The 27,806-nt window shown below is 37.6% G+C and overlaps 1 protein-coding gene across 1 annotated transcript; it reads right to left on the reverse strand.

Annotated features, from left to right (window-relative positions):
* Positions 1 to 602: 602 nt before the first annotated feature.
* LOC107225511 (arginine kinase) lies at positions 603 to 27,376 on the reverse strand. Its single transcript, XM_015666009.2, has 5 exons — positions 27,224 to 27,376; positions 5,379 to 5,736; positions 4,401 to 4,775; positions 3,163 to 3,360; positions 603 to 1,880 (listed from the first exon to the last, which is right to left on the reverse strand). The coding sequence occupies exons 2-5, from the start codon at positions 5,721 to 5,723 to the stop codon at positions 1,731 to 1,733; spliced, it is 1,068 nt and encodes a 355-aa protein (XP_015521495.1). The 5' UTR covers positions 5,724 to 5,736; positions 27,224 to 27,376; the 3' UTR covers positions 603 to 1,730.
* Positions 27,377 to 27,806: the final 430 nt, after the last annotated feature.

The following is a 27,806-nucleotide window of genomic DNA, read 5'->3' on the forward strand; positions in this document are numbered from 1 at the left end:
ATAAAATAGCGCGCATTTCACTAAATCGTTAAAGTGGAAATTACTACATCATTTTCAGAGCAACTGTACGTTACGCTTCCACACCTAACAGAAACGGACATACCTATTTACTTGATGGTAGGATGTAGAATTAATGTTTGAAAGTCATACGTGTCAGGTATACAAAACACGTATTAATCTACTAGTAATATACTTTTTTGCAACCACTACTCTGAACGTTGATCAGTAGAGTTGACAACGCAATAATCATGGTCGAAATTAAACGGTAGAAGGCTGCAAGTCGATACAACTTCTACATATACGATTATTCAACGCTTTTTCGTCAGTGAGATATACTGATGTTGGAATTTATTTTTATGCGTCATCAAGTTGTTCATTTTTAAACGTATAATAAACAAACGAAATTCTCAGAACGTGGTCTGAACGTTTATCGCTGCCGTATAATACTTATCAGTACATACAACGTAGATTTCTAAACGTTTATAACTTTCTTCTTATAAATACTCGAATTAAACCACCCTTACGTATATATGACGTATCATATAACATCGCCTGTTTATTGGGAAGGTGTGAATTCGGTGGAAAAACGAAACTCGATCGGGTTGATTAGATGTATGTCTTTTTATTTGGTGTGTTCAATTTATTTGGCTGGTACATAATGCGGTGATGGCTTGCACTGAAGCCTCGCGCGTGTACAAAAACATCGGTCAAATCTTCAGTCAAATACAACTAGATTAAATCCGGCACTTTGTAAGCGCCTGTGATAGCAGTATAATAATGGTGTATTATACCTAAATAGACGAACAATTTTCTATACGCATGCGTCTGCTAGACCGATCAAAGACCGTTACACCAGTGTAATTTACACCCAACAATAACAACGGTTTATTAAAATCACAATATTCGTTTTTCGTCTGCACTGACTTGTCGTTTGTGCGGCGACGAATATTTTATCATAGCACGTAACAATAATAAAAGCGAAAAAAAGAACAACAACAAGTCGATAATGTAACAGCATCCGGTGCCCTGAGGAATACTGCATTTTAGTTATGTACAACGTACATCGTTTTGTAATACCTCCTTACACAGGTCGATAGTATATACCAGGCTCTTTGTAATTCTCAATTCGTTACAACATATAAATATGAATACTGACCATGCGATGCACTTTGTATTGTTATAATACATAAAATTGCTATCTCCGTACTATTTTCAGTATTTAATCTCTCATTTTTTGGTATACGTTGAATATATTAATTAAAAGGAACTACGATAAAGTTGATATAATTAATAATAATAACAGTAATAATTATTAATAACGATACAGTAATTTAACGTAGTAGTCGTATGATTAAAATAATAATTACAATAATAACATAATATTAATATAGCTGCGTGTTAATTGCTATAAATATGTATTACACACATATATATATATATATATATATATGTATATATAATATAACGAGACGAAGGGTGGTAATTAGTACGGGGGTAAAAAGCTCTGAACTTTCTTTTACAGAATGCAGCGACCTGAGGGACTGATGGAACAAATCTAGGGGTTTCCGCTGTTCGCTGTTGTGAAAATTGATCTCTCTTTTTCCTTCTATTCCATGTTGTTATTGCTGTTGTACATGTCCGCGTGAAACAATAGTTATTATTTATGATTTGTTACTTTTCTTTGCTTTAAATATCTTTTTTATTTCATTCTTAACGAAAGGATCGAGTTATTAGAGCTCCTTTTCAATCTTAATGAGCTCGGCGATTCCGTCGTGCATCTCCTTCACGGCTTCGTACTCGGTCAAGCCCATGCGTCGCTTGTTGGAAATGTCGTAGATTCCACCCTCGGCCTCGGTGTGTTCACCACGAGTACCACGGACCTAAAAAATGTCGGTAAGAAGATAATTTCTCAGTCTAAGGAAAGCGGAAGCTATTCTTATTTAACGATTATAGATAGATGAAGGAGAGGTATGGTTACAAAATTTAAAAAAAAGAATCCCTATGACCAAACGTACAGTCCAGTTAAAGAGCCGTAAAGACGGAATATAATGTAACGAAAGTTTGAAAGTATGAATGAAATTCGCCGAGTTGAATATAGTTGGAACAATACTTTCTTGAAAGAAACATTTTTTTCCAAAAAACACAAATTTCAGCTTCAACAGCATAATTATTGCTGACTTCGATGATATCTCAGTATTAAATCTCTACAATGAAAAAATCGTATCGTTTGAACGATTTTCATGAACTAGGGTTTATCATAATGGTAGATGAATTCTGAACAGATGAACGAATGAAGTCGAAACACTATAGGTAAAATAATTTCAAGTGGCGATTAGTAAACCAATAACTTGATGTAAAAAAAAAAAAAACTCCGCCGTTATCCAAAATCTGATTTTGTAGATTTGCAGAGAATTTCAGAAGAAAGTCATTCTAAGGTTATCTAAGGTTATAAGGTGTTCTAAGGTTAGGTTCGACGGTTATGGGTTATGTTATGTTTATTGAGATTGAGTTTGTTTCGCACTCTGCCGACTGTGGCGCTGTACGTTTCTCTGTGTTGCCAAGGTCCCTAGATTATACAGGTCGAGACACTCTTGGGCAAAAAAATTAGTGAGAATGCGCCAAAAGTTTGGTATGACAATGGAAGCTTTCCATTTAGAGCACAATATGACACGGTGTAAACATTTCTGGTCTATTCCTTTGCCCGGATTGGTCGCTTACAATAGAAATTTGTACACTGTGTCACACTGTGCTATAAATGGAAAGCACCCGGTGTGGTTCTGATTCCTGACCTGTCACAATGATTAACCTCAAAATATATACGTGCTTCTATTTATTTCGTGAACGTCAGGACACTAGGGGCGCAACTCGTTAATGCTTAACCTCAAAAAATTGAGCAAGGTTGGTCAAAACTGGTTAATGCGGTAATGTATGTTTGATATTTTTTGGACGAACGCGCATAGAACATTTTTACCCACGTTATAGTGAGAAAAACTGGAACACGCGTGTCTTGGCCTGTATAATCTAGGGACCTTGTGTGTTGCCAACATAATTGTCTAGTGACAAAAAATTAGCCGTCTCAGATTCATTGTCCCTAAGTGTACATATTGACAATGAGTGACCTTGGTAATAATTGTCTAGTGAATTCTTGCAAGTTCAGCTTACCTGCAGGTTGAACTTGCTGGCAACTTCCTCCAGCTTAGCTTTGTTGGCGGCCAGCTTTGGCACCTTGATGTGTACAGAAGCGCGAACAGTGGTGCCGAGGTTCGTGGGGCAGAAGGTCAGGAAGCCAAGACGGTCGTGGTGGGAGAAGGGGATGCGCTTCTCGATGTCATTCACAGCCTTTACGAGACGACGGTAAACCTGGAGAAAACGAAGGATGTATTAGGTGTTACTAAACGTCCAGTTATCGTCATTCAAATTGGACCAAATTCTATTTTGCAACTTTTTCCCCTCATTTCGGAAATTGTTGTGTCGTTTGTAGGAAACTTGTAAATCATTTATACGATGGAGGAATCCTCATGCCCTCTTTTCAAGTCGTTCCTTCATCGTTTTCCATATCACTATCGAAATTTTGTGAAATATTAGGGAATTTCAAAGAGTTGGATAGTAATTTTTCAGAAAATGTGGCTACATTTATGTTCAATACATACGATTTGATAAATGAGAGAATATTTTGAAACGTTTGTGAAGGTTCTGTGTAAATCCTATAAGTTTAGTGAAATTGAAAGAATTGAGTGACAACGATTTTCGACTTAAGTTCTGCAGTAAACGATGGAAAATAAAACTGAGTGCTTTTTGAACACACTGTCGAAGAATTGTCTGATCGATTTTCATTATTTCTACTAGAAACTTTCGCGATTCCCCCGTAAAGTGATAAAAAGAGATTGTATTATTATTAGCATTATTATTATTAATCATGGAACTACGGTTCTTTGAAAATTAGGCTTAAAGAAATTTTCATTGCAAGTAACTGGCTGTTTGCATTGATTCGAACAATCGTTTCTTAAATTGAATGGAAAAATATAGTTTCCTTGATAGACCATCGATAGTCAAATTTTATCACCTTGATATTGGGATGATATTGATTTTGATTGAAAACAGCAATATTAAACTTTGGAGAAAAACCGAAAACAATCGGCTCTGAAAGATTTTTCATCTCTGATTGAATCAATTTGAAATGCAAAATCGATATCTGAGCTATTCTTTACAACTCGAGTAACTGTTTATCATAAATTTTCAGAAGAATCATTGTAGGTTGCGTATTTATAAAATTCATGAATTCTCTATGTTTCATCAGCTAGTAACGAGGTTAACAGAAGAAAAGTATTAAATTTGGACAGATCTTAAGCTGACATCCGATCGTTAATTTTCAAATTTTTATTTTCCTGTGTAAAACTCACCTCTCCTAGGTCACCTCCCTGCTGCATGGAAATGATGCGAAGATGGTCCTCTTCGTTGCACCAAACAAGGAAAGTCTTGGCGTCGTTGTGGTAAATTCCACGACCAGTCGGCCAGAATCGGCAAGCGTTTGCGGCCTGGAGGAAGCGGTCGCCTTCCTTGAAGAGGAAGTGGTCATCGATCAGCTTCTGCTGAACGTCCTTGGCCATTCCGGTCAGAGGGTAGAAGGTACCCTTCAACTCGCCTTCGAGACCAGACAGGGTGCTGGAAACCTTGTCTTCCATTTCCTTGTACTGGGCTTCGGTTAGGCAAGGGTTGAAGGGGTAGCCCTCGAGGGAACGTCCGCACCTCACGCGAGTGGAGACGATGAATTCACCCTGAAATTAGATTTGACGTTAAATATTATGATAACAATCAGTCTATAATACTGTACATAGAGAATTGTTTTTGAAATCCGATTAGATTTTTTAATCGAATTTTTAAATCACTTTAGCGTTCTTTCTTAAAATCATTTGTCTTACCTATCGGAAAGAGTGTTCACGAGTTTTTCAAAATTTCTATCTCAACGTTATTTCTAGACACAAAGTTTTGACACAGTTGACGCTCAAATTTTTTAAATTAATGTAACCCGCAAACGAAACGAGGTTTTGTAAGTTCAAGCATGTTTCTCTGTGTCCTGAGTCGTAGACGTATGAAATTTATACTACAAGAATTACATCTTGTTCGAATCGTTCACTTTTTTAATGTTGAGGCAAAAAAATCTTCGGATCATGCTCGTCCAATCCGCTATCTTAGTATGAATCAGTGAAATTTCATTGGTAAAAGTTAACGGTCACAATTTTTTATCCAGTAATGCACGTGTTAACGAATACGAGTGACCATTCGCTGATAACAGTGAGATTCCACGGATTAATATTCAAATAGTACACTTGAATTTAATTATCCGTTACAGAGCAGAAAGAAAGTCGCGAATGACTCACAGCCGGGTCAAGGTTTCCAAGGGTGTCAACATCCCCGAAGTTCTTTGGTGGATGTTTGTCGGTCTTCTTGAATCCGGTGTGGTAGTCCTCGATGATGGGGTCGAAGAGGTCAGCGAAGACGGTGTACGCTTCGGCGTCAGGGGCGTAGATACCAACGCCGGAGTCATGGTTCTCCAAACCGGACTGGATCACGTCGAGCAAAGTCGAGCCGAAGGAAGTCTTCTTAGTCTTGAGCTGGTCGAAAATTTCCTTGGTCAGATATTTCTTCAGCAGCGATTTGCTGTCCGAAGCCACCAATTTGGCGTAGCCTGTCTCAAGCTTGTCCAGCACTGCCTGGTCGACCATCGTGTTTTTCTTACTGCAAGACAACGAAATGCGATTCAATGAATAAACAAACTCTTTTCTCTCAATTAAAAAGAAAAAAAATGTCACATTGGTTGTAACTCTCTTGCGGTGAAAAGTGAAATTTAAAACGGGAAGAAGAGGATAAAAAAAAAAAACACACACGCAGGGCTCGAAAAAGTACAACCACACACTTGCACACAAGACGCGATTAGGATGATGATAATACAGCGATTATAATATCTTTCAATAATATACTAGATACAAATATTATCGATACTGTTGCAATAATATAAACGTATGAATTGTGAGAATCTCTCGAGACATTACCCTGGTTCTGATCGCTCCGTGAAAAAATTCATCCCTTCGCGAATTTCTACGGCGGTCATGTCGCACGCGCGATTGTGATCTAACTTTTGGTTTAATGTACTAGTTTACGTAATATAATATTCCTTTCAATAACTGCACGAGCTTCTTTCGACGAATGACGCTATTTCTTTTCAATCGCGTGCGGCGTCAGGCAAGAAACAGAAGAGCGTCAAAAAAAAAAAAGGAGCGTGCAGAAACAAATGCAGTAACAATTGCCAGAGCGACTCGGGTTTCCATGTAAAGGAAAGTATTGGAAAGCCACTCGCTGTGACTTTTTTATGCTGCCTAATTTCGGCCCCCCAGCCTCTTAGGGCTACTCACGCTTTGTCGCATCCTGAGTTTCTGACGAATATTTTCGCGAGGATGTTCATCGGGGCCAGTTTCGTCACAGCACCGCAGAAACTACGTCCAGCGTTCATCCTGGCGGAGTATTGCCACGACTATAGCGATATTACAAGCAATTTAAGTCGTTTGGACGTTTTATGAACAAGAGATTTCCAGTTTTTACGTTTTATCCCGACTGAAGTTGTCGATTCAATTCCATCGTTTATTTACCGGCGCGTTCACTTATTCATTTTCTTCACGTCTGATCGGTATATACGTAAAACTGGGTTTCAATTGGATGAATTTAAGCTCGGCTCCTTCATGTTTAATTCGAAACTGACTAAAGCATTATTACAAAATTCTCATTGGTTGAAAAAACTTTCTAACAACACAATTATTATTATAGTCGTTTTACGTCTAGCTAAAACTTTTCGTTTAGGTTATATGTCAGTCATATAAGAACTTTGTGATTGAATAAACGTAGCAGTACGTCGGCAAAATATACTCTAAATTTCATGAATGCAGGCTGTTTCCTTTAAATGCATCGAAAATTGCATTAACGAAGAAGTATTTAGATTACATGTATCTTGAGTTGCATAACTGCAGGCGTATTTTGTTGAAGAATATCTTAAATTGCATAAATGCAGGCGTATTTTGTTGACATATATCTTGAATTGCATAAATGCAGGCGTATTTTGGTAATGTGTACCTTGAATTGCATAAATGCAGACGTATTTTGCTGATGTGTACGTTGAATTGCATAAATGCGGGAGGTTTGAATTGATCACGGTACGTTTTGGCGTAAACGTGATAAATTGTGGTTTAATTCTTACAGCGTCCAATTTTACGTCATATTTAGAGTAAAGGTCGTTCTGCGCTTGCAGCGCCAATGAACCAAATTGATAGATCCTTTACTGGCAATGGAATTTTTTCATACCAGCTATTCAAGTTTTATCCATGTTCGGATTGAAATCAGATGACTATCATCCTCTTATCGCTCATTACGTAAGCAGTGCCTTTAAATTTGATGGATTAGAACCTCTCAGCGTTATCGAGCCGAAAGCATATGAGCTGAAAGATGCCCGGCGATAACGAGATGTGAATTTTATAACTTGTAACTTATTATCAACAAGACGAATCACGAGGGTATTTCGAGGCGGTTTGTATTTGATCTAGATCTAAGCTGCTCGCGATCTTTTAGCATCGCCATAAAGTCCAATGGTTCACAAACATCCGGAAAGATCGTCTTAATTGATGAAACGACTCGAATTTAATCACCGAAAATTTTTGCAGCCGTAGCTTGTATCCACGAAAACATAGAACTTTGAAAATCTGTAACTATTACTTGAGCGATGGGAAATGCTTTTGTCATACAACTTGAGTATCGCAGAAAAACACTGCTCAGGCGAAATACATTTTACACATTCAAACTCAAGTAAGAAAGTGGTGATAGGATGAGGTTATTCAATTAGTTTAACCAATTGGTTTATCAACTTTGTTCTTCTTTATCAACGCACATTTGAACCAGTGTACTTCTGTTATGTACGTAGTGAGATTGCATCTTACAATGATATGTCCTGTTACCGGAAAAGTTTAGTCACTGTTGGCATTTCTTATAAACGAATGAAGTAAATAATTGATAAAAACTGGCACTTGTATGCAGTGACGAATTGAATCAATCCGAACAATTTTTGTTTGTGTTCAACAAACTTGCGTATTGTCATCACGCAATCAAACTCACTACATATTATCCTGAGAACGAATAATTTTGTAATACGTTGTAGTAGGCTAAACACTAACCGGTACGTATTTCTTTATATCTGCCATTAAACGCTTTAAGAGAGTGAAACCACCCTTTAAAGTAGGGCATGTCAAGGGGCGATTTGGAGTCCCAGATGCCTTCCTTGTAAGCAAGAGAAAGCTTGTCGAACAAATTGTTTTGTCTATTTCATTAAACTTTTTTTCTTATCGTCTACGTGAACGAATCAACTTATAATTTTAATGCACAGTTTCAAAAAAACTTTCCCCTTCGAATGTCTTTCATCCGATAAATTTGTCGCTCCCGTGGAATGTTCAAATAAGACTCGGTGTAGAAATTTCGCCGAATGTTCTGAATTCACTGTATTCAAAATGCTACTCGTGAATTTCTCGACAGATTTCAAATTCCTATTCAGCTCCGTAATCGGCTTCGGAAAAATAACCGTACAATATAATTAACGCACGCTTTTAATCAATCGAATTTCAAATCGATACCATCTTCTTTACTTCTTTGATCGAATGTCGTGACAATAGCGTCGATGAAACGGATAATTACAAAAAAAAAAAAACAAAAATCGACTCCGAAGCTGGAAGATTTGTTCAACGATACAGATGTATGAAAATAAAAATAAAAATTGTAGAATATATACTTTTTGTCGTATACGTACGCGTCGCCACTAGTGGAATCCTTCGATGTACATCCACCCATTGTAACTATTGCAATGATAAACAACGAACAATTTTCACTGAGATTAATAAATTATTATTTTTTCCCCCTTTGTTTTCTCCTTCTCTACGATCGTCACTCGATGCGGGGTAAATATCCGACGTGACCAGGTACAAAGTACATACAGGTACCTATATGTATACGAATTATGTATACGTACATAAACAATCAACACTATACCGACACAGAAATTTCCACTAAAATATCGTCGAGTAAAATTTGAACACCGATGATCAATAAGCGAGTAGAAAAAAATTGGCCAAAAAATATCGCACCGTATTTCAGCTGTGCCGAAAGTAGTACGAGACCAAATTCTAATCTTCGACAGCTCCGCGCCGCAGGGTGTTTTTACAATCGAATTTTATCGTACTGTATAAAAGTGCAAAAAAATTATCCGTCGTCGATTAAAAAATCTCAAGTGTCACTCTCGCGGCACACAACACGCGATTAAGTTTGTGGTGACAACACGACACTTCGCTTCGCAGATCGGGAAGCCGGCCTCCTCGGAGGGGAGAATCGAGCCCTTCGGGTTCTCCTCCTCTCGTCCTCTCCTCCTCTTTGCTGATGCTGCCGCTGCTGCAGTTTTGCGCCCCTTAGACGAGCGCCTGTTTTGGGTGTGGTGAGAAAAATCTGTAAGGCCGACTCACTCGAGAAAATCACTCAATTTGAGACCCCTTTTTCCCCTAATCAACGTGTGTATACGTAAACTTTTACGTCTACACTGCACTTTTTTGTTTTGCTTTGTTTTTTTTTTTTTCGAAATTTTTGTCACCAGATTATCGTGTGTTTTTTTTTCTCTCTCTTTTTTCTTTAGAAAATAGCTGGGTGGACTGAGAAAAATTTCACTTGTTACAGTTTATTGTACTCGGGAAAATTCTGTTGAAACGAGTATCGTTACAATAAATTTTTTCACATCGTATCGGTAATAAGAAAAAATTGGCACAAGTAATTATTCACCGATTTGTAATTGTCGGTACTATATTTTTTGGTCGTTACAATGTTACAATCTGTTTGCCTGGATTGCTTTGTTTTTTCAATAAAATAAAACCAATTGTACCAACATCAGATTATCGTAAGAGTTTGAAGAAAATACAGTACGAGCGATAGTTATCAAATGTAATAGTTACACGTTCTAAACTTTCTGTATACAGCTAAAATAATCCATTCTCACTTTGAACCCGGAATTGTATTTTTAGATTACGAAAAAAAAAAAATGGACACAGTTTAAAAGCGCGTGTTCGAGACGAAGACTGAAAAGGATGAGATTTGGGAATTTATATCTCGACCACCAGGTATTCAGTTCGATCGTAGGATTGTTTTTTTCAAATTCTATGATTATGCCTATTGTTTTTGACAACAACGTCGAAAATTGCGCAAGGTAAAATGTTTTGCGGTGCCCACCACACCTCAGGAACGTTTCAACCGATTCACATAAAATATGAACTGACTTGAACTTGATTTGGACAAAACTCGAATCCCAACTCAAAACACCAGCCATTTGATGCGAAGAAAATTCGGATCACGGGATGAACAAACCAAGAATCCTGTCTCCAAAATTTCAACTAAATCCGTCCCATCCGCTTCTGAGATATTGCGAGCAGCGCAAAACATCTCACCGATCGAAATAGTGGCGTTAGATTGTCAACAAAAATACTTTCAATCAATACATCGCAATCAAAAAACATGCTCAAAAAAACTCGATCAACAAACTTTCGAATGAAACGAACGGCAATCTAGTTCAACAATCCATCGTCCAGTTAAAAAATTCCCAAAATTCGCCCACTTTTTCAGTCGAATACTATCGCATGTATACTCGTATGCAACAAAATCTCCGAAAGAATCGCAGTACAGTAACCTGTACAATTTGACATTTTTCTCGTCGCGTGGATGGTAAAATCGTTTTTAGAATGAAATATTTGCGATCGCATGCAGACTGCGCGTTTGTTACATCTACGTATGTACGAATGTATATATGTATTAAATGTATAAAGTTCTTCGATGCGAAATGAAGGTGTGGATAGGTGTACGTATGTATATATATATAACTACACATACACGTATATATATATTATATATATATATATATATATATATATATTCGTATATTTATATGCACCGGGATATATTTTGATGTTAACACTACAGTATCTACGCTATCACTAACTAAGCGGCGGAGAAGACTTTCCTCCTGCCTGACGGCGGCGGCGAAAGCTCGGAAGCTCGGTACTCGGGATTTTGCGTGAAGGGGCGAGCTTTCGCCGACACCCCTGTAGTCCCAGGCATATCGCCCCCCCCCTTCTGCACCCCCGCCCATCCTTCGTCGGTCATGGGAAACTGAGGGCACGCCGGCGTTACACCCTGGAGCCAGGGATCGGTCGATATTCGTAATAACACGCGGCCATCGTGCGGCGGCGTCGCGACGCGGACGACGCACTTCTACGCAGGTCGTTGGATACTCGCAGTCGTGTCTGCATGTGTTCCTATTTCTGTACTTGGTAGTGTTTGTGAATCTCTACCGGTCCGACCAACCACGCCTAGAGTCGATCTTGTTGGGAACAGGGATTTATCCGTTCGATGGATGATTACGCGGCTTTAAGAATACCGCGTTATTAACAATAAGCTTCGCCGAATTATACGGTGCAAGATTAATTTACAACGAATTAGTCGTTATTGTCTTGGATAATCTTGATCGGACTGGTCTGAGTATCGACCTTTTTATTATTGACGAATGGAAAATAGAAGATTCTTTTTTCCTTTCGTTGTGCAAATAAATCGGAAACCACTTCAGCGATAAGACCCAAGATATTGCGACTTCTTGAATGATTGTCAGAAAAGCTGCGTCGGTTCCGACCAATGTTGACTCAACTTGTTATTTTCCGTGTGTTTGTAATAAATTCGTTTATTATTTTTTCAGTAAAAAGAGGGGAAAAGATAGAAAATTAATAAACACGCGTTGACCAGTATCGAAAAAATAGCAAATTGATATTAGAGTCTCAAGAATTATCGGGAGTTTCTTCCCTGGTATAAAATACAATTCGAAATTCACTGTATCGCAATCGAAGAAGCCATATCCTTCACCATAAATGAATACACCTCGTATTTTAAAAGGTTCCCAAGTTTTTTCGAAATTTTCAATCAGCTCGTCAAAGTCAACTGATTTTCTTGACTAAAAAATATCAGCTCAAAGATATCTTTCGGCGTGCATGAATTGAATTATTTTTATACAAGCAAATGTAATTTACGGGCGATGAACGTTCTCAAGAGGATTGTCGTCCATTTGAGTTTGATTTTTGAAGAGGTTGGTTGGCCAAAAATCGGAACTATTCGTTGATTTTTGTAGGACATAATCGTGCGTTGTGCATTCATAAAGTTATCGAAATAATTTCAAGTCAAAGTACAGAAATAGAATATGTCGTAGTTATAAAAAAAAAACCTTACAATTAGATATCGATACTTCGTTCAAATACGTTTTAAAAATCGTTGAAAAAATAATCCAAGGATTTGTCGATATCTACTCAACGTTGCACCATATCTTTCACCAGATTATTTTCCACAAATAGTAGCTGAAACAGACTTGTTGCTCAGCAGCAAATTCAATAGTAAAAATAATTACGAACGATGCAAAATGATAAACGAGACATTTCCGTCGAATCTGTTGAAAATACTATCTCAAATACAATGCGCAATTGCAGAGTAAAATCCGACGAATCTAATAGATTTTCAACCTTTTGGACCACCAGTATCCTTGAATTGATTCGTTGTTTGATCCTGGAAAAATTTCCAAAGCATCAAAGACCGGATGACATGATCAAAGTGTCACGTGACTTGAAACGCAACGCTTGTACAAGGCATGACAGGAATGACGCGCCTCGCGCGTAAGTTTCTTATTGCGTCTACAAGTTGCCGATAAGAAACGAGGTGCTTGTAATCATCGGGCAACTCAATACCTTTATCACTCGAGTGATAGCGCGTCAATTGTCCGCGTGCATGTATGTATGTCACACTTGTTTGCTGATCCGATTAATCCGCTGATAGACGGCGTGAGGCCCACTTGAAATTTAAAACCTCGGGCAATAAATCCCCTTCGACAAATTCAAGTGTCCCGTTACGTCACCTGCACTCCAGAAGCACAGCGATTTGACATTTGTCCCTGTTAAAAAAAAGGCGTTCGAAAGGCTAATAAGGAGTAAAATGTCACCGCACTTTTTATTGACAGAATTCTCAACGTAGAAAAATTTTATTTCTTACAGTAACGTTAAAAAAAAACTGTTTTAATATTGGTGGAATTACGAAAAACGAGGTACGCCTAACCATTTTGCGCTATCGTCGATCCTATTTTGGTAATTGCAACGCAAAATCATTTCGTGAGGTTTACTCTACTTTTTTAGTTAAACAAGGCTTTAACGTCAATTTATTGGTGCACAAGCATGAAATTTTCGCAACGTTTACAAGAAAATATAGCAATAGTGATAGTAATGAGAAAGAATAGTAACGGATACTAGACTTTCCGGTAACAGCTAGAAAACTAATTTTCATTTTCTACCTAGAACTGTACATATTTTTCGATCGTGGTAAAAAATGAAAATAGTTAAGGACTGAGCGGTAGCCGGAACTAAAAATTTTTCACGGTGTAACCATATGTTTGTGAAAATTTAAATGTTTCGGAAAAAATGATCCGCTAAAGTGAACGAGAGGACTTTTCGGAAGAATTGAATTTCGCGCGTTTTTGAAGTTTCGAAAGAAAACGATTATTCGTAGAGCAAGTATCAAGAAACAATAATTTGGTGGGGAGTTTGCAATTTTCTATCACAGCACGGTTATCGAGGATGAAATGATTATCCGAATACTGGAAATTAGATAAATAAAATTTTACATCAAAGCACCAAGACGTAGCACGTAAGAAGTCACAGTGCTAATTCGAAGCGATATTATTTGAAATCGGTCACAGTTTTGACGATCCGAAGTTATAAAAAGAGTTCGAGTCTGTCAGAAAAGTTGTTTCAAAGCCTCCTTCGTTTTATGATAACGCAATTTTTATTATTCCTTCACTTCCTAGAAGAAAGCTTCTCCCTGTTTGTAAGCGACTCTGACTATTAATATCGTTTCATGCTGCAGTAAAGTAATAGACATTAGCTGATATTAGAAAATACGAATCCTGGAAATTCTGAATTTACAATTGCTTCGATTTTAGACGATTTACGTATCGAAGACGTTGAATTTTTGCTTTCCGATGAAAATTTTGTTTGCAAAACTTTGACATCATCAATCTCACGACACTTTGCAGAGAATTTGGTTCTTACTTCATCAAAGGTTACCAATTAACTACAAGACTTGGTGAATATTAATTTTGTTCGAACCACGTGAAATTTAAAGTTGATACGGTGACAAATATTCGAACGGTGTCGAAATAAAATTAAATTCAAATGACAATGGAAAAAAAATGTTGCATGTTTTCGGACGAGGGATTTAAATTCGTAGGAATGTATTCGTTTCTGCGATGCCTCGAAAAAAATCTTTTTTTCAAAAGTGTTCAACGTTCCGAATTGTCAAATTTCAGACTGACATCGAATGATTGAAATAGAGAAATATCCTAATTTGACGCAACGCTCAGTTGAATCTTATCAATTCGAAACTCTGACCCGTAGCCAGTTGGTTTATTTGTCATTCGAAACCAGCGGTGAGGCGGAAATTTTTTTAGACAATATTTATAATACAAATGAGATGGAATCCATCATGAATGAATCATGAATCATCCAATTTCTTTTGAATGGAGGCAGTGAATTATTCGATGTCGAATAAACAACTCTATTTGTTGAGTTCAAACAGAATGCCAATGACTGTTCAATTCTATGAGAGTTACTCATTGATAATATTATGTTATACAATACACATGTACAGCAGTTACGTATGTATAACTGATGACAAACGATCCAGAACAGTCTACAAACACTCGAGTCTAAGGCTGTCGATTATCGTGCGAAAAATCGAGCGAAGATGTATATACATAGTTAACGGTCGTCACGTATGCTGTATAATTGAACGGACATGTCCTGTAATAAAAACGACTTATATGACATGGCGCAGAACGATTGATAACAAAATATATCTCAAACTCTTATCGATATATGCACGTCAGAATCCCATTTTTCGTTTTCATAGAGGGAATGCCGAATGTATGATATTGACTGTTATCGAATCAAGTCAAATTATCACGATTTTTTTTTTACAGCTTGACGTTAGATTTTACGACACAAAGAAATTTCTTCAGCATAGAACTTCAACTTAGGTCTAACAACTTTCTCATGGTACCATACGTGACTCTTTCTCATTTGAATATAATCGTGTGGGTAATTAAATCATATTCAAAAATGATACTAGCTTTTTTACGACCCAGCAACCGGGATAGGGAACTTGTTTAAAGCTTTTTCAAAAATGGCTGACTGAAACTGGCCTTCCGAAGTTTTTCATAGTAAATTTATTATCGTTTATATTGAAATAAAGCCAGGACTATACGATTATTTTGAAAAAATTTGGAATAATAATTGGAATGAATATCTTCTTCGACATATTATTCAAACGGGAAATTGCCACGTGAAATAAAGCACCTCGTAGTCGTGAGGGATATTAATCCTATTGGTCAGAAAGCCCGTAAAAAAGTATTTTTACATATATTACGTATATCAGGTCGAATTGTGTATCGAAAGCTTTGAAAGCTGTTAATACTACTCTTCAGTTAATTCCTCGCCATTCGGTATTTCCCTGAAGTAGTTACGACAGAAGCTGGGATCGTTTGTTTGATTTTCTTTTCTTTTTTTTTCCCCCGTCTGCCATTCGCCGCAGAATTGTGTAATTCCTATCGCGTAATCTAATCGGTTTTATTAGCGACGGCTTCGCTCTGCAGTTCAATTCTTACAAAGAGGCACGATATTACACAGGTACTATTTGTACGCTGACTCATCACTCTTACCGTGCCGCACCTATGAGCTACCTACTCTACTTGCTATTATTATTTACGCATCGCATACACGGACGGCATGCGGGTTGACAGTTTTCAGGCGCAGCGCCGTTTCCACCAGCGTTCCGCACGCGCAATTCGGACAAGATTTTCTCAGAGTTTTTCTCATCCCGCGGGAATGTTACCGCAGTATGACTTTTCTACTTTCCCCACAGGAATACTCGAGTAAAATTATGAACAAGGTCTGGTGACCGATGTGAAGAAATTATATCACATTTAAAATATCAGGTTAAGGTGATATTCAATATCGTATAACGAATCTCCGGATTCGTAGGCGTGATAAAAATATACGTACCTATCGTGCAAATTGAGTCAAGCGCATAGAAGAGCTTCTCGCAACTCATTACCAACGCAGAGGCTAATCTATTATTGACAGAGCGTTGAGCTACAAAGTCTCGGATGTTGTGCAATGAAATACCAATCAACGGTGACAGCTGGTTAAAAAGTGTACTTTAATTCGCTGAGACCTCCGAACCTCGCTTGAAAAAAGGAAAAAAGAAACCACGTGGCGTTGTACGGGATTCGCGTCGTACAAACCAAGAGTTTTCTGTGAAACGTGCTAGTCTAGTATCAAAACCGGCAGATAGGCAACCAAAACTACATTTTAAACGTGCCGGAATACCAATCGTAACACCGATAGTCTGAAAGATAGAATTTAAGTAGATGTTTAGAACTACAAAGTGTGCTTCAGCTACTCAACAGCTACATTTTTAAGACATCGGGGTGCAAACTACATTTTAAATGTGCCGGAATACCAATCGTAACACCGATAATCTGAACGATAGAATTTAATTAGGTGTTTAGAACCACAAAGTGTGCTTCAGCTACTCAAAAGCTACATTTCGAAAACATCGGGGTACAAATTATTTCGGCTTCGATTTCTTGATAGCGATATTTTGAGTATGTAGGAATATGAAACGTAGTTTCGTTTCATAGAAATACAGAGCGTAGCTTACATTCGTTTATAACAGCTACATTTTGTATCTGTGGCAAAAAAAAAAAAAAAATGTAGCTTCGATCACGCATTAGCTGAATTTTGAATGTCTAGGAAGGAATACAGAATGTGGCATTATCTTAAATCTGTAAAATTGCAAAATGTAGCTTCGGTTGCCTTCAATCGCTATATTTCGTTTGTGCCTAAGTAAAAAATGTAGCTTTGATCACTTGATACGTCCATTTCGAATGCATGAGAATACAAAACGTGACATCAATCTCAAGCTGAATTTCGAACCCGTGAATAAAAAAATTGTAGCTTCATTGGTCCAGTAGCTGTACTTTGAATACGCCGTTAACATAAAATGTAGGTTTCACTGTCTAAGACAGCTAAATTTCGGATATGTAGCTTCGGTTGCCTATCTCCTGGCGTTGAGTGGTTACTTTCACCGAAAACTCTCGATACTAAGCGTTTATATCCTCGTTACACTTAAAACACGAAGCACGGAAGTAGTCAAAAAAATCTAATGTGGCGTAACGGTTGGACGGTTAATCTAAAGTACGAAAAAGGACTTGCCGCGTTGTACGCCGCGAGTTGTGCGGGGGATTTTAAATTAAGCCGGTTCGGAGGCGGCTACGAATTGAGAGAATAAAGTGCGAAGCAGGAAGTGACGACGCACCGGAGATGACAAGCCACGGACCAGTGATGAGAATTACCGCAGACGACTGGCATACGTAATATTCAGCTGCGGTGCTGCATTAGCCGTTACTGCAGGAAATTCCCGGAATATATGCGAATCTGCAATCCGTTCCGTTCCGCTCTTCTCTTCAATTCTCCGCCCAATCTCGACGCTTTTACGCGAGTTACTCGTCTTTTCATCTTCTTTGTTCGTCTGGTGAATATTTTCATTAAAATTCTAGCTGAAATTTCCTTAAAAGTAATTCGTCATTCATCGATCATCAGTATCCATTGGAAATTGTGTCACATATGCCATGAATTATTTTATTACGTTTCAACTCTATTTTCGTGCTTATACTTTTTATCAGAAAATTTGTAAAAGATTTTCCAGTAATATCCGATTATCGTATGAAGGAATATAATTAATTTTTAACGTATCGAAAAATCTTCATTTCTTCTTTCCTGGAACAATTCCATGTCCTCAATTCGTGCCCGACAAAACGCGGGTCCCGAAGCTTATTGACCCAGCCAAGGTAACCGGGTCAAGTCGTGTGGACGCCAAGAAACAAGGCGAAAACACATTGTGCAATGTTTCGTAGCCGATTGATCGTATTCTTATCAGTGAAAAGTGACATGCAGGCCTCTCGGGGATGTTGGTAATTCAATTTTTTCTGCCCCTTAGTTCGAAATCAACGCGCATTTTCTCCCTGCGTTTGAATAATTTGATTTTTAAAAATAACCAAAATCTATCGTCTATAGAGCTCGATACTTACTGATTATTCAGAGATTCGCGGTAAAAATAAAATCAATCAATTAGCTGAATGTTCGTGCAGAAACGTGAGGAAATTATTTCCGTCTGTAGAGTTACATCTTTTATTCAACGTCCTACATCTGGCGGTAAAAATCTTGACGCTCAAATAATTTAAAAAAAAAAAACAATGAAACTTGTCACAGCGAATTAAAAATAATCTCGCATACGTGTAACATGTTTTGGAAATTTCTGAAAATAATTTCGTATGTACAAATTCTATTTCAAATAAAGCGCAAAGACACGTTAGGTTAATCGAAATCATTTTAGTAGAGCTTTTAGGCGCTAAGATTTTGTTATAATTGTATGACAGAATTCAAAAATTTCGAGAAAATATATAATATATATATATATATATATATATATATATAAATTTTCACGGTGTAGAATTGGACGCTATTTTGTTCAACTTACTATAATTTAGAATTTTTCCCGTGTGCGTGAAAATTCTAGGTACAACTGAATAGAATCAAAGTTTGTTGACCCAACGTTGAAAGAGTATTTTCGCAAAAACATTTCATCATACCACAGAAGCCTCCTGAATATTGTATTTGGCAGTACACTGGCTTTGCACAAGAAAGATGAAGATACGCGCCCCGGGATTTCCAATAATAGTGAAATTACCAGCTTTGAACGAATCCGTGACGAGGCTTGCGATCCGTAAAATTATGTTAAATTAAAAAAAAAGTCAGCTACACAGCGTTCATAAATCAAGATTCCGACGCTGTGCGCCAAATTATTGTCTCCTACCTCGCCTCGAATATTCCTCTCGTCTATGAAAAAGCCCGATAATTAATAACAACGGTCGACAGGTTATATGAAAAGTTTCGTTGACGTCTCGAGTCACGCTTCGTCTTTGCGCAATAAAATATGGAACAATTGTGTTATATAACATCTGGAAAGGGTCCAGCTTCAAAGTGTTGAAAAGATTCACGTCGAGCCGAGGCGAAGCTAATTTCGCTCGCCAGGCCCGCGATTCTTTAGGCGGGGGTGATTTTGCCGAGACGGTAAACATCCCCAGAAAATTCAACATTAGGTATATTTATAGGCCACCATGCACTCGCTGATACACGCGAATTACGCTGCCAGATGTGAGCCGAGTCCGAAGCTTTATAATAGAACAAAGTGCCGCCTCTGCAATCAGGTAGAGCAGTTTTGAATATTGTTGAGATTACAGAAAAATGTAGCACGAGTAAATATTTATTGCAATTATTGCTGCCGATATTAAAACTTCTGGTATTTGTGACATTGAATCTGTTCTTTCTTTTTCAGTTTACGTCAAATTGTTTAATCCTATGAGCCCTTCGCATGTATTTATTGTTTTCATTTCGTTATAGTAACTAGAAAAATTCAGTAAAACAAGTATCGTTAAAAAAACTGTTTCAATATTGTTGGAATTACGAAAAACGAGGTACGCGTAAGGTAAGCATTGAATTTTCGCAACAGTTGCAAGAAAATATAGCAACAACGATCGTAATGAGTAAGAATAGTAACGGATACTAGACTTTCCGGTAACAGCTAGAAAAGTAATTTTCATTTTCTACCTAGAACTATATTTTTCGATTGTGGTAAAAAATGAAAATAGTTACGGACTGAGGGGTAAACGGAATTAAAAATTTCTCTCGGCGTACATAAAATTTACAAAAAGTTGCTAAAGTTTCAAGAGAATATAGTAAAATTAACCATAACCATAAAGAATACTGTAACGCAAACTAGATTTTCAGTTATGACAAAATATGAAAACAGTAGTAGACTGTACAGAAATTATTCCCGATTTAAAGATACACGTTGAGAATGATATAAGTTGATAAGAAGAATTGCATGACGTGTATTCAGCCGAGAAATTTTTGAGGGGCTGATTCTGATGGAAAAAACAAAAAAAAAAAAAATTACACGCATCGTGTAAACATTCAATTGACTGTGAAATGATTTGTCAAGAGAATTGCGATGTTGAATTTTTTTAAAACTGTAAAAAATTACATGTAACAAAAATGTCGGTGTGAATTAACATATACCGAACAAAATTTCTAGTTGTAACCAGAAAACATAGCATTGATGTATAACTATAGTCACACTAAATGGTCGTTTGTATTATATTCTTAAATCAATTCCGAAAATTCTGAAGATGATTATTCGCAAGATTTTGAGAAGTATTTAAATAACATTACGCTAAACGTCATAAAGAGAACATTTATACTCTTAAATATTTCTGTCTTATTTCTGCCTACACCGTATTGGAAGTTTTATTCGGATACGGAACAGCGAATTCATCATACGTTCACTATTTATTCTATTTATTCTATTTACAAATACAATAAATTCACTAAGCAATTTAGTAAATTCAGAGAACTTTTTTGTATTTTTTTTTTTTTGTTTTTTTATACATTTCAGTACAATTGAACATTTTTGTTACGTCGCTACACCAAATTTGTAAATTTGCAGCCTGATCTCGTAATTTGACAACTATTTTGTACAATAAATTTGTGGTAAGTTCATAATCATTTTCAACACTGTATGCTCGTATCTTTCATCGACTGATATCAATTTAGATAGTTTCAATTTTTCTCGTAATTCAATATACCTTAGAAAAAAAAAAAAAAATTACCCCTTACCGACATTGATGTTATCACTAATAATATGTAAAGATAAACAACGCGTCGATCAAGCACTGTGGTGAAAATTCTCAGAACTGCGCCGTGACGATTGTGATGACAAATTGAAATCATACCCAATATTCGAGATTGTAAAAATTATACCTGTCCGATATACGCAAGAAATTACCTCGAGTATTTTGACCTGGTCACTTAAGTATGAAATACGAGTGTAAATAAATTTCTAAATTAGAATGCAGCTTCGAACCGTCACGACCGAGTTGTACAGAATTTTCGGGTTCCCTCAAGATAAACCAGCTTTGCCTCTGACGAGTCAAGGTTAATCAAACCTCTAATCTACCCCGATTATAATTTCAGCGATAATGCGAGCTCTCCAGTCACGATTTTGCCGCCTATCGCCAGCTGCCTAATAATCTCACGTGATAACACATTAGCACTTGACCATGTCATAATAGAAATGATCGCACGGACTTCGGTCTTCTTTTCCGAGCATTTCTTACTATTCTCTCTTTTTTTTTTTTTATTATGGTAAGGACTTGTTCGACTGAAAAAAGTGTACCGAACCGAACGAACAGGCTTAAACTTTCCGCATAGCCAGAAAATATAGTATTGACAACCATAGTTACTTTACACTGAATAGTTAGTAATTGTATCACTTTTTCTTGTAGATTAAAAAACATTCCAGCATCAAGGCCTTTCAGTCACAAAAATTTTCATTTATTAGCCTTATCACAGTTAATTTACAACTTAAAATGATCTTTGTTACTTCGTATACCCCCAGAAAACCTTAGAGTAACAAGTTTCGCCCAGAATCATCGAATTTTTATAGTTTTTGTCGATTTTACATCCGCCATATTGGATCGGCCATCTTGGATGTAGAAATTATCTGATTATGACAGCAGTTCGTCATCAGCGCCTCAAAGACCTCTGAGTAACAAAATACAGGCCGAAATATTGAGCTGAAAGATCTGTGATTGAAAAATTTGACACAACGATAACTATTTAACTACAGAAATTCTAATATAAAAACAAATGAATGTTGAGGAAAGTTGAAGAGTAGGTGGTCAGATTAACTTTCAGGATATATCCGGAAAGGTTGCAGGAAAAAAGATAGATCACTGGAATCAGAGCTGTAGAAAGAATGACGCAACAATATTACTCGGTGTCTTTATCGTTCAAAGACAATCGTGGTCATTGAACGTTTGCTGTCAGGAAAAACCGGCCGTCAAAATAGTTGTCTTTTTCTTACAATGCCGGTGAATCCGGAAAAGTTTCACGTTTCGCGACGGAAGTCAAAATTGTTCACATAATGTTGCGCCGATCGTGCAAAGCTGTATTTCTTAACATCAAAGGTACATAGTTCAATACACACGTGTGAAAAGTTGAACTGAAATTTGCCGATGGAAAAAGGTGAAAATTCAGTTTTGTTATTCCGAGTTTGTTCGTTCGTGTAATCACTTTTATTCCGGTCATATTTAATTCGAAAATTTTCAACTGATTTTTAGAATGAAACGCCCTTGACCAACTGAACTAATTTCAGCGATATCCGGGAATCCAGATTTCTTCCTTGAATCGATCCTGTTTCACAGACACTCGGGCGCTTGCGCCGCGCGCCGAGAGACGAGCTATAACGTTCACCCTTGAATTCTGGTCCACCAGACGACCTACCGCACTGTACCGGGACGATCTCTTGAAACTTGAAAATCAACCGCGCATGCGCCGGATAATTCAATCTCATTGGTCGGCGAAATCTTCCCGCAGCGATATTCTTGTCTGCGATGCAGGCGGGCCAACGTACGCAAAATGTGTACGTTTGAATTTTCAAAGAGCATAAGCATTAAATTCGGACCGTTCTTTGAAGAATCAACTTTCCGACCCAATAACAAATGCTTCCCGAACCTTTCCGAGTCACCACCTCAATTATTTGAGATTCTAACCTCGAAAATTCAATTCGGCAGAAACAGTTTGACAGTTGAAAACTCGGGATGGCAGCCTGCAGGAACAGCCGATAAAACTCGCGCATGCGCAGTTGATTTTCAAGTTTCGAGAGATTATCCCGGTATATTCCTCGTCATGCTGCGGGAAGCTCTTTGAAGCCAGACATTCGTAGTCCAGTGAAAACAGGTCTGAGTTAAAAAATATTCGGGGTATCGCTGCATTTTTGTGTATATGGGTGTTCGACCCTCAGGAACTCAAATCTGGAGTCATTTTTGACATGCATATCTGACGTTTTGAGGAAACAGCAAAATTTGTCGTTTTTTACGCTTTTCTCAAAAACTGCTGTACATGATATTTACAGAATTTCGTCTTGAATGAAAAATGCTCATTTTTTTTTATACAAATGTATTAATCTATGCACTATTCGAAGAAAATAACTTAAAGCTTGAGTACCAAAGGAAAAAAAAACGTCACATTCAGGTACAGTAATAAAATATTAGTTACAAGTAGTTTTCTCGCAACGTGACAGAAAATGTTGAGCCAAAACTCTACGCATCGAATAAAATTTTATTCCGTACATGGGACGAATATTTCAACATGTAATTGCAACTGACGTAGATCTGATCTAATGTTTTCGATTTTACGATCGTTTTCAACAGTATTTGGTGAAACCTAGTTCATTTCATATCCCTGTCAATTCAACATCTTCCACAATCAGTGTTCATAAAATCAGAAACTAAACTTCTAACCAGATGTAATTCACGGCATTTTATAAACCCGAGAGAATATCTTACATGACACATGTGTGTAGAAATGTTGAGTCACATCGCGTCGCTGTACATACATATACGTAATTTATCAACGGAACGCGCACGTTAATCGCAAATTAGTTTCAACTATTGCTCGCCATTTTTTCACCGACGCAATAATTGGACATTGAAATTCGTAGATGATCGTCGAAGAGCGCGGGGAGTTGGTCGGGCGTAGCTAACAACTAATTTCCGCTCCGAGTTATCAAACGCATTATAATGTATGCGCGCGCCAGCTGAAACGAATCTCCGGTCGACAACCCAATGCAAGTATGAATTTGCGTCGGCGAGATCTTTGCTTAGACGAACGCGCAACGAATTCGCAAATAATATCGCGTGATTTGAAGGGAAAATATTTTTCACATCACTGAGAGAAATTTTTAATTCCGGTTACCGCTCAGTCCTTAACTACTTTCATTTTTTACCACAATCGAAAAATATAGTTCTAGGTACAAAATGAAAATTCGTTTTGTAATTGTTACCCGAAAGTCTGGTATCCGTTACTATTCTTTCTCATTACGACCACTGTTGCTATATTTTCTTGTAACCGTTACGAAAATTTAATGCTTGTGCAACAATAAATTGACGTTAAAGCCTTGTTTAGCTAAAAAAGTAGAGTAAACCTCACAAACTGATTTTGCGTTGCAATTACCAAAAAAGGATCGACAATAGCGCAAAATGGTTACCCGTACCTCGTTTTTCGCAATTCCAACAATATTCAAACAATTTTTTTAACGATACCTGTTTCACTGAATTTTCCTAGTCACTGTAACAAATAAAATTTATCTCGGTGTATTTTTAAACTAGTAATAAACGACGTAGTCGGATAATCATTCCTATAAGATTCAAATGGTGCTGGAATGTGGGCTGAGAAAAAAAATTTAATTAATTCTTCAATGAAAGTGCAGTTATTAAGGGGATGCTGTAGTCAGTCTTACCGACTGAGTAGCGCGTCTTTTATTTAGGCTATTATCAGAGGCTATGCTTCGCAACGCAAGAAACGGCGTAAAAATCGTGTTTTACATGCAATTTCGACCAAAAATATATCGATTCATTTTGGTTTCACGAGAAAATGAAGAAATGGCATGAGAAATAAGAAATCGAGATCACGGTTTCGTACTTTTCATATCACGAGTAAAAGTTGTGGTCAGTCATCTTTTTTGGTCATTTCAAAAATGAGAAAATCATTTTTATCAACACTTCGCCGAAATCCCCCCTCAACCACTTGGCGTGGTATCGACTTCTTTCATTCTTTAAGGGATGAAAATTGGACTGGCCGGAATCTCTGAAGCCGTTCAAAACCGTGTAATTCGCGAAAGCTTAAACGAACCTCGCGAGCTTCCTCAAACACGTCATTACTGTAAGGATGTTACGAGTTTTTTTCATTGTTACACAAACAAGTTCTGATCGTCAGTCTCTTGCAGTTTATAACGAATTTCTCAAAAAGCGTAATCTTCAAAATCCCATTTCCGTGCGAGGTTATTATTTTGACCCAGCAATGATTAAAAAAAAAAAAGAAACGGATGTTCTACTCTGATAGATTCCAGCGTGGGAGAATTCATAATTTAACCTATATTGGAAAAAATATATCATTCCATCTCAGAAATAAATATCATGAAAACATTGAAATCACGTTATGAAAAAATCGGAATTACGAAACGAGCCCAAGGCAGAATATTCAAAAGTTGTTGAAAAAAATCTCGAATGATATTTAAAATATTATATCCGATATGCTTGAACTCGAGGAAATAAATCGACTTATAAATTGGGGCGCCGAAGTATGCAGAAGTTGAAGAAAAAAAAAAAAACAAGGAATCGAATCACTAATGCTTGTCAATATATTATTGTAGTCTTTTATTTTTCTTGGAAGCTTCGGAAAAAAATCTGTGCCCAGCAGCTGTGTTAAAATAACTAGCGGAGACAGAGATTCGCCCCACGTTACGTAACCGAGCTGCACCCACCGACTCATACGTAACTTTTCATACATATATAATATATATTATGTAAATGTATATTATATAAACATATATATGTGGTGGAATATCGAAGTTAGTCTATAAGCTCGAGAACAACGAAGAATGTGCTTAAATAGAGCAAAATTACTTCATCAATCGTCGCTTCAAAACCCTGTGATCAAATTTTCCGTCATTTTCGACTTTTCAGTTGAGCCTTGAAGGCTTTGCGAAAATTCTTCGAGATTTTATTTGCTCGTTTATTTATATCGTCTTGTTTTACTTTTTTTTTCCTTCGGCTATGTAGCAACTTTTTGAGTTACCGTACCGGATATGCAGTTCTGACGATGTCGTTGCCTCGACCGAGGCTTATCTATCGGCTGAATCTAATCGCAAGCAATAAATGCTTGATATCGTTTTACCGTCGCGACGGCTCGACGAATTAAGTAACGTGTGCCAATATAAATCGTTTCGTTGTAACATCTCGGATAGACTTGACGAATGGTGTTTGTTTATACGTCGTTGTTCATCCGGTTTGATTAATATTCAAAAAGAAAGAAAAATGACGTGTTTGAACTTCAGTTTTAGATCGCGTGATAAATTATTGTTTTTATATCGATCTTTGTATCGACTCGACGTTGTTGAAACGCAAAAAGGAGTTTGTAACATGATGGTTCGTCCTATTTCAAGTGAAAACGCACTTTGCAATTGAAGAATCTTTATTCAGGATTCTATTCCTTCATACAAGGGAATATATTCTTTTCCGACATCAAATTACTCGTTAAAAATTTTCCACACCGTTGGCAAATAAAAGGAATACATGGAAAATGAGTTCAAATCAGCCAAGCTAGCGGAGAGAACTGTATACTCAATTACTGACCATTTATACGTCATTTTTGGAATAATCTGGGAGAATTTGCAGATACATCGTGAATATTTAAGGTTTTCACAGCGAGTTGCTTCCTTTTATTTCTATCCGTCACCCTTGACAATTGCAAATTTCCAATAATTATTCTGAAAATTTTATGTCGATCGAATTTCAAAGCTTAACCAGATTCCGAAATTCACAGGCAATCCTGAAATTCGACGCGGGCTAAAGCAAGGATAAAAGCTTGATTTCCGTTGGAAAATTTTCGAAACCAGATAATCGAAGCAGAGTATAAAAAAGTACGAAGAATAACTTTTGTAACACCTGCAACGATTTAAACTAGAATATTGAAATACACAATTCGCTGATAGTGTAGCCGCACAAGTAGAAACTTGCGTTATAGTCAGACGTACTGCAGGGTTAGTCGATCGAAAGTATTCCGCGTCTCAAGCCGTCAACTACCAGAGTTGAAATATTAAAGGAGTTCCGCTAATCGATTTCAGCGAGTTTAGTGGCACGTGCGAGCTTTCGCAGCCCCTGAAAATTGTCCAGAAGCGAAGTAAAAGCGCTCGAAATTGATAAAAATTATTGCCCACCGAGCCGCCCGGAATGAGAACGAAACGTAAATAACGACGGTGAATTCCGATAATCGAAAGCACGATTGGGATCTTTTGGATGGGATGAAGATTAAGTCGAGGCGGTTGGACTTACCTAGCGGCAAGCAATTCAAGGTATTACGAGATACCGCACGGCACTAATACCCTCGAGGTTGGCTGAAGATACGTCAGATACGTTAGCCAGAAGCTGAGTGGAGTCGCGTCGTGTTCGCCAAAGGTAGTCCGCGTTCTACCCCCACCTTGGTCCTGAACCAGTTACGCGACGATTCGCACCGCGTATCGCCCTATCAGAATCGCTTGTCGTAGGGCTGGCGAAACGACGCAGCTGCAGCGGCCGAGTCGAGGAGGGGATTTCAGGGGCGGCGAAAAAATTCGGGGGTGAAACGAGTCCTGCGGTGCCCCCGGACCTAACCTTCCCTACGTATCCCCGGAAATGGTCCTGCGGGGTGTGAGAAGAACGGGCGAAACGTCACGACGAACGTGCATCGTAAACGGGTCGATGTGAATTTTTTCTATTTTGCAATAAAAAAATCTTTATTCCGGGCACCGAATCATCTTCGAAAATCTTCACTTGTTGCCTGCAAAGTTTGCTTTTGTCTACAAGTTTTTCGTTGATGCAAATTTGAAACGGGAACCGGTTGTGAGGCGTCCGTTGCATGTGAAATTAGGCCGCGTTC

The sequence above is a fragment of the Neodiprion lecontei genome, chromosome 5 (assembly GCF_021901455.1).
Source record: "Neodiprion lecontei isolate iyNeoLeco1 chromosome 5, iyNeoLeco1.1, whole genome shotgun sequence".
NCBI classification, from domain to species: domain Eukaryota; kingdom Metazoa; phylum Arthropoda; class Insecta; order Hymenoptera; family Diprionidae; genus Neodiprion; species Neodiprion lecontei.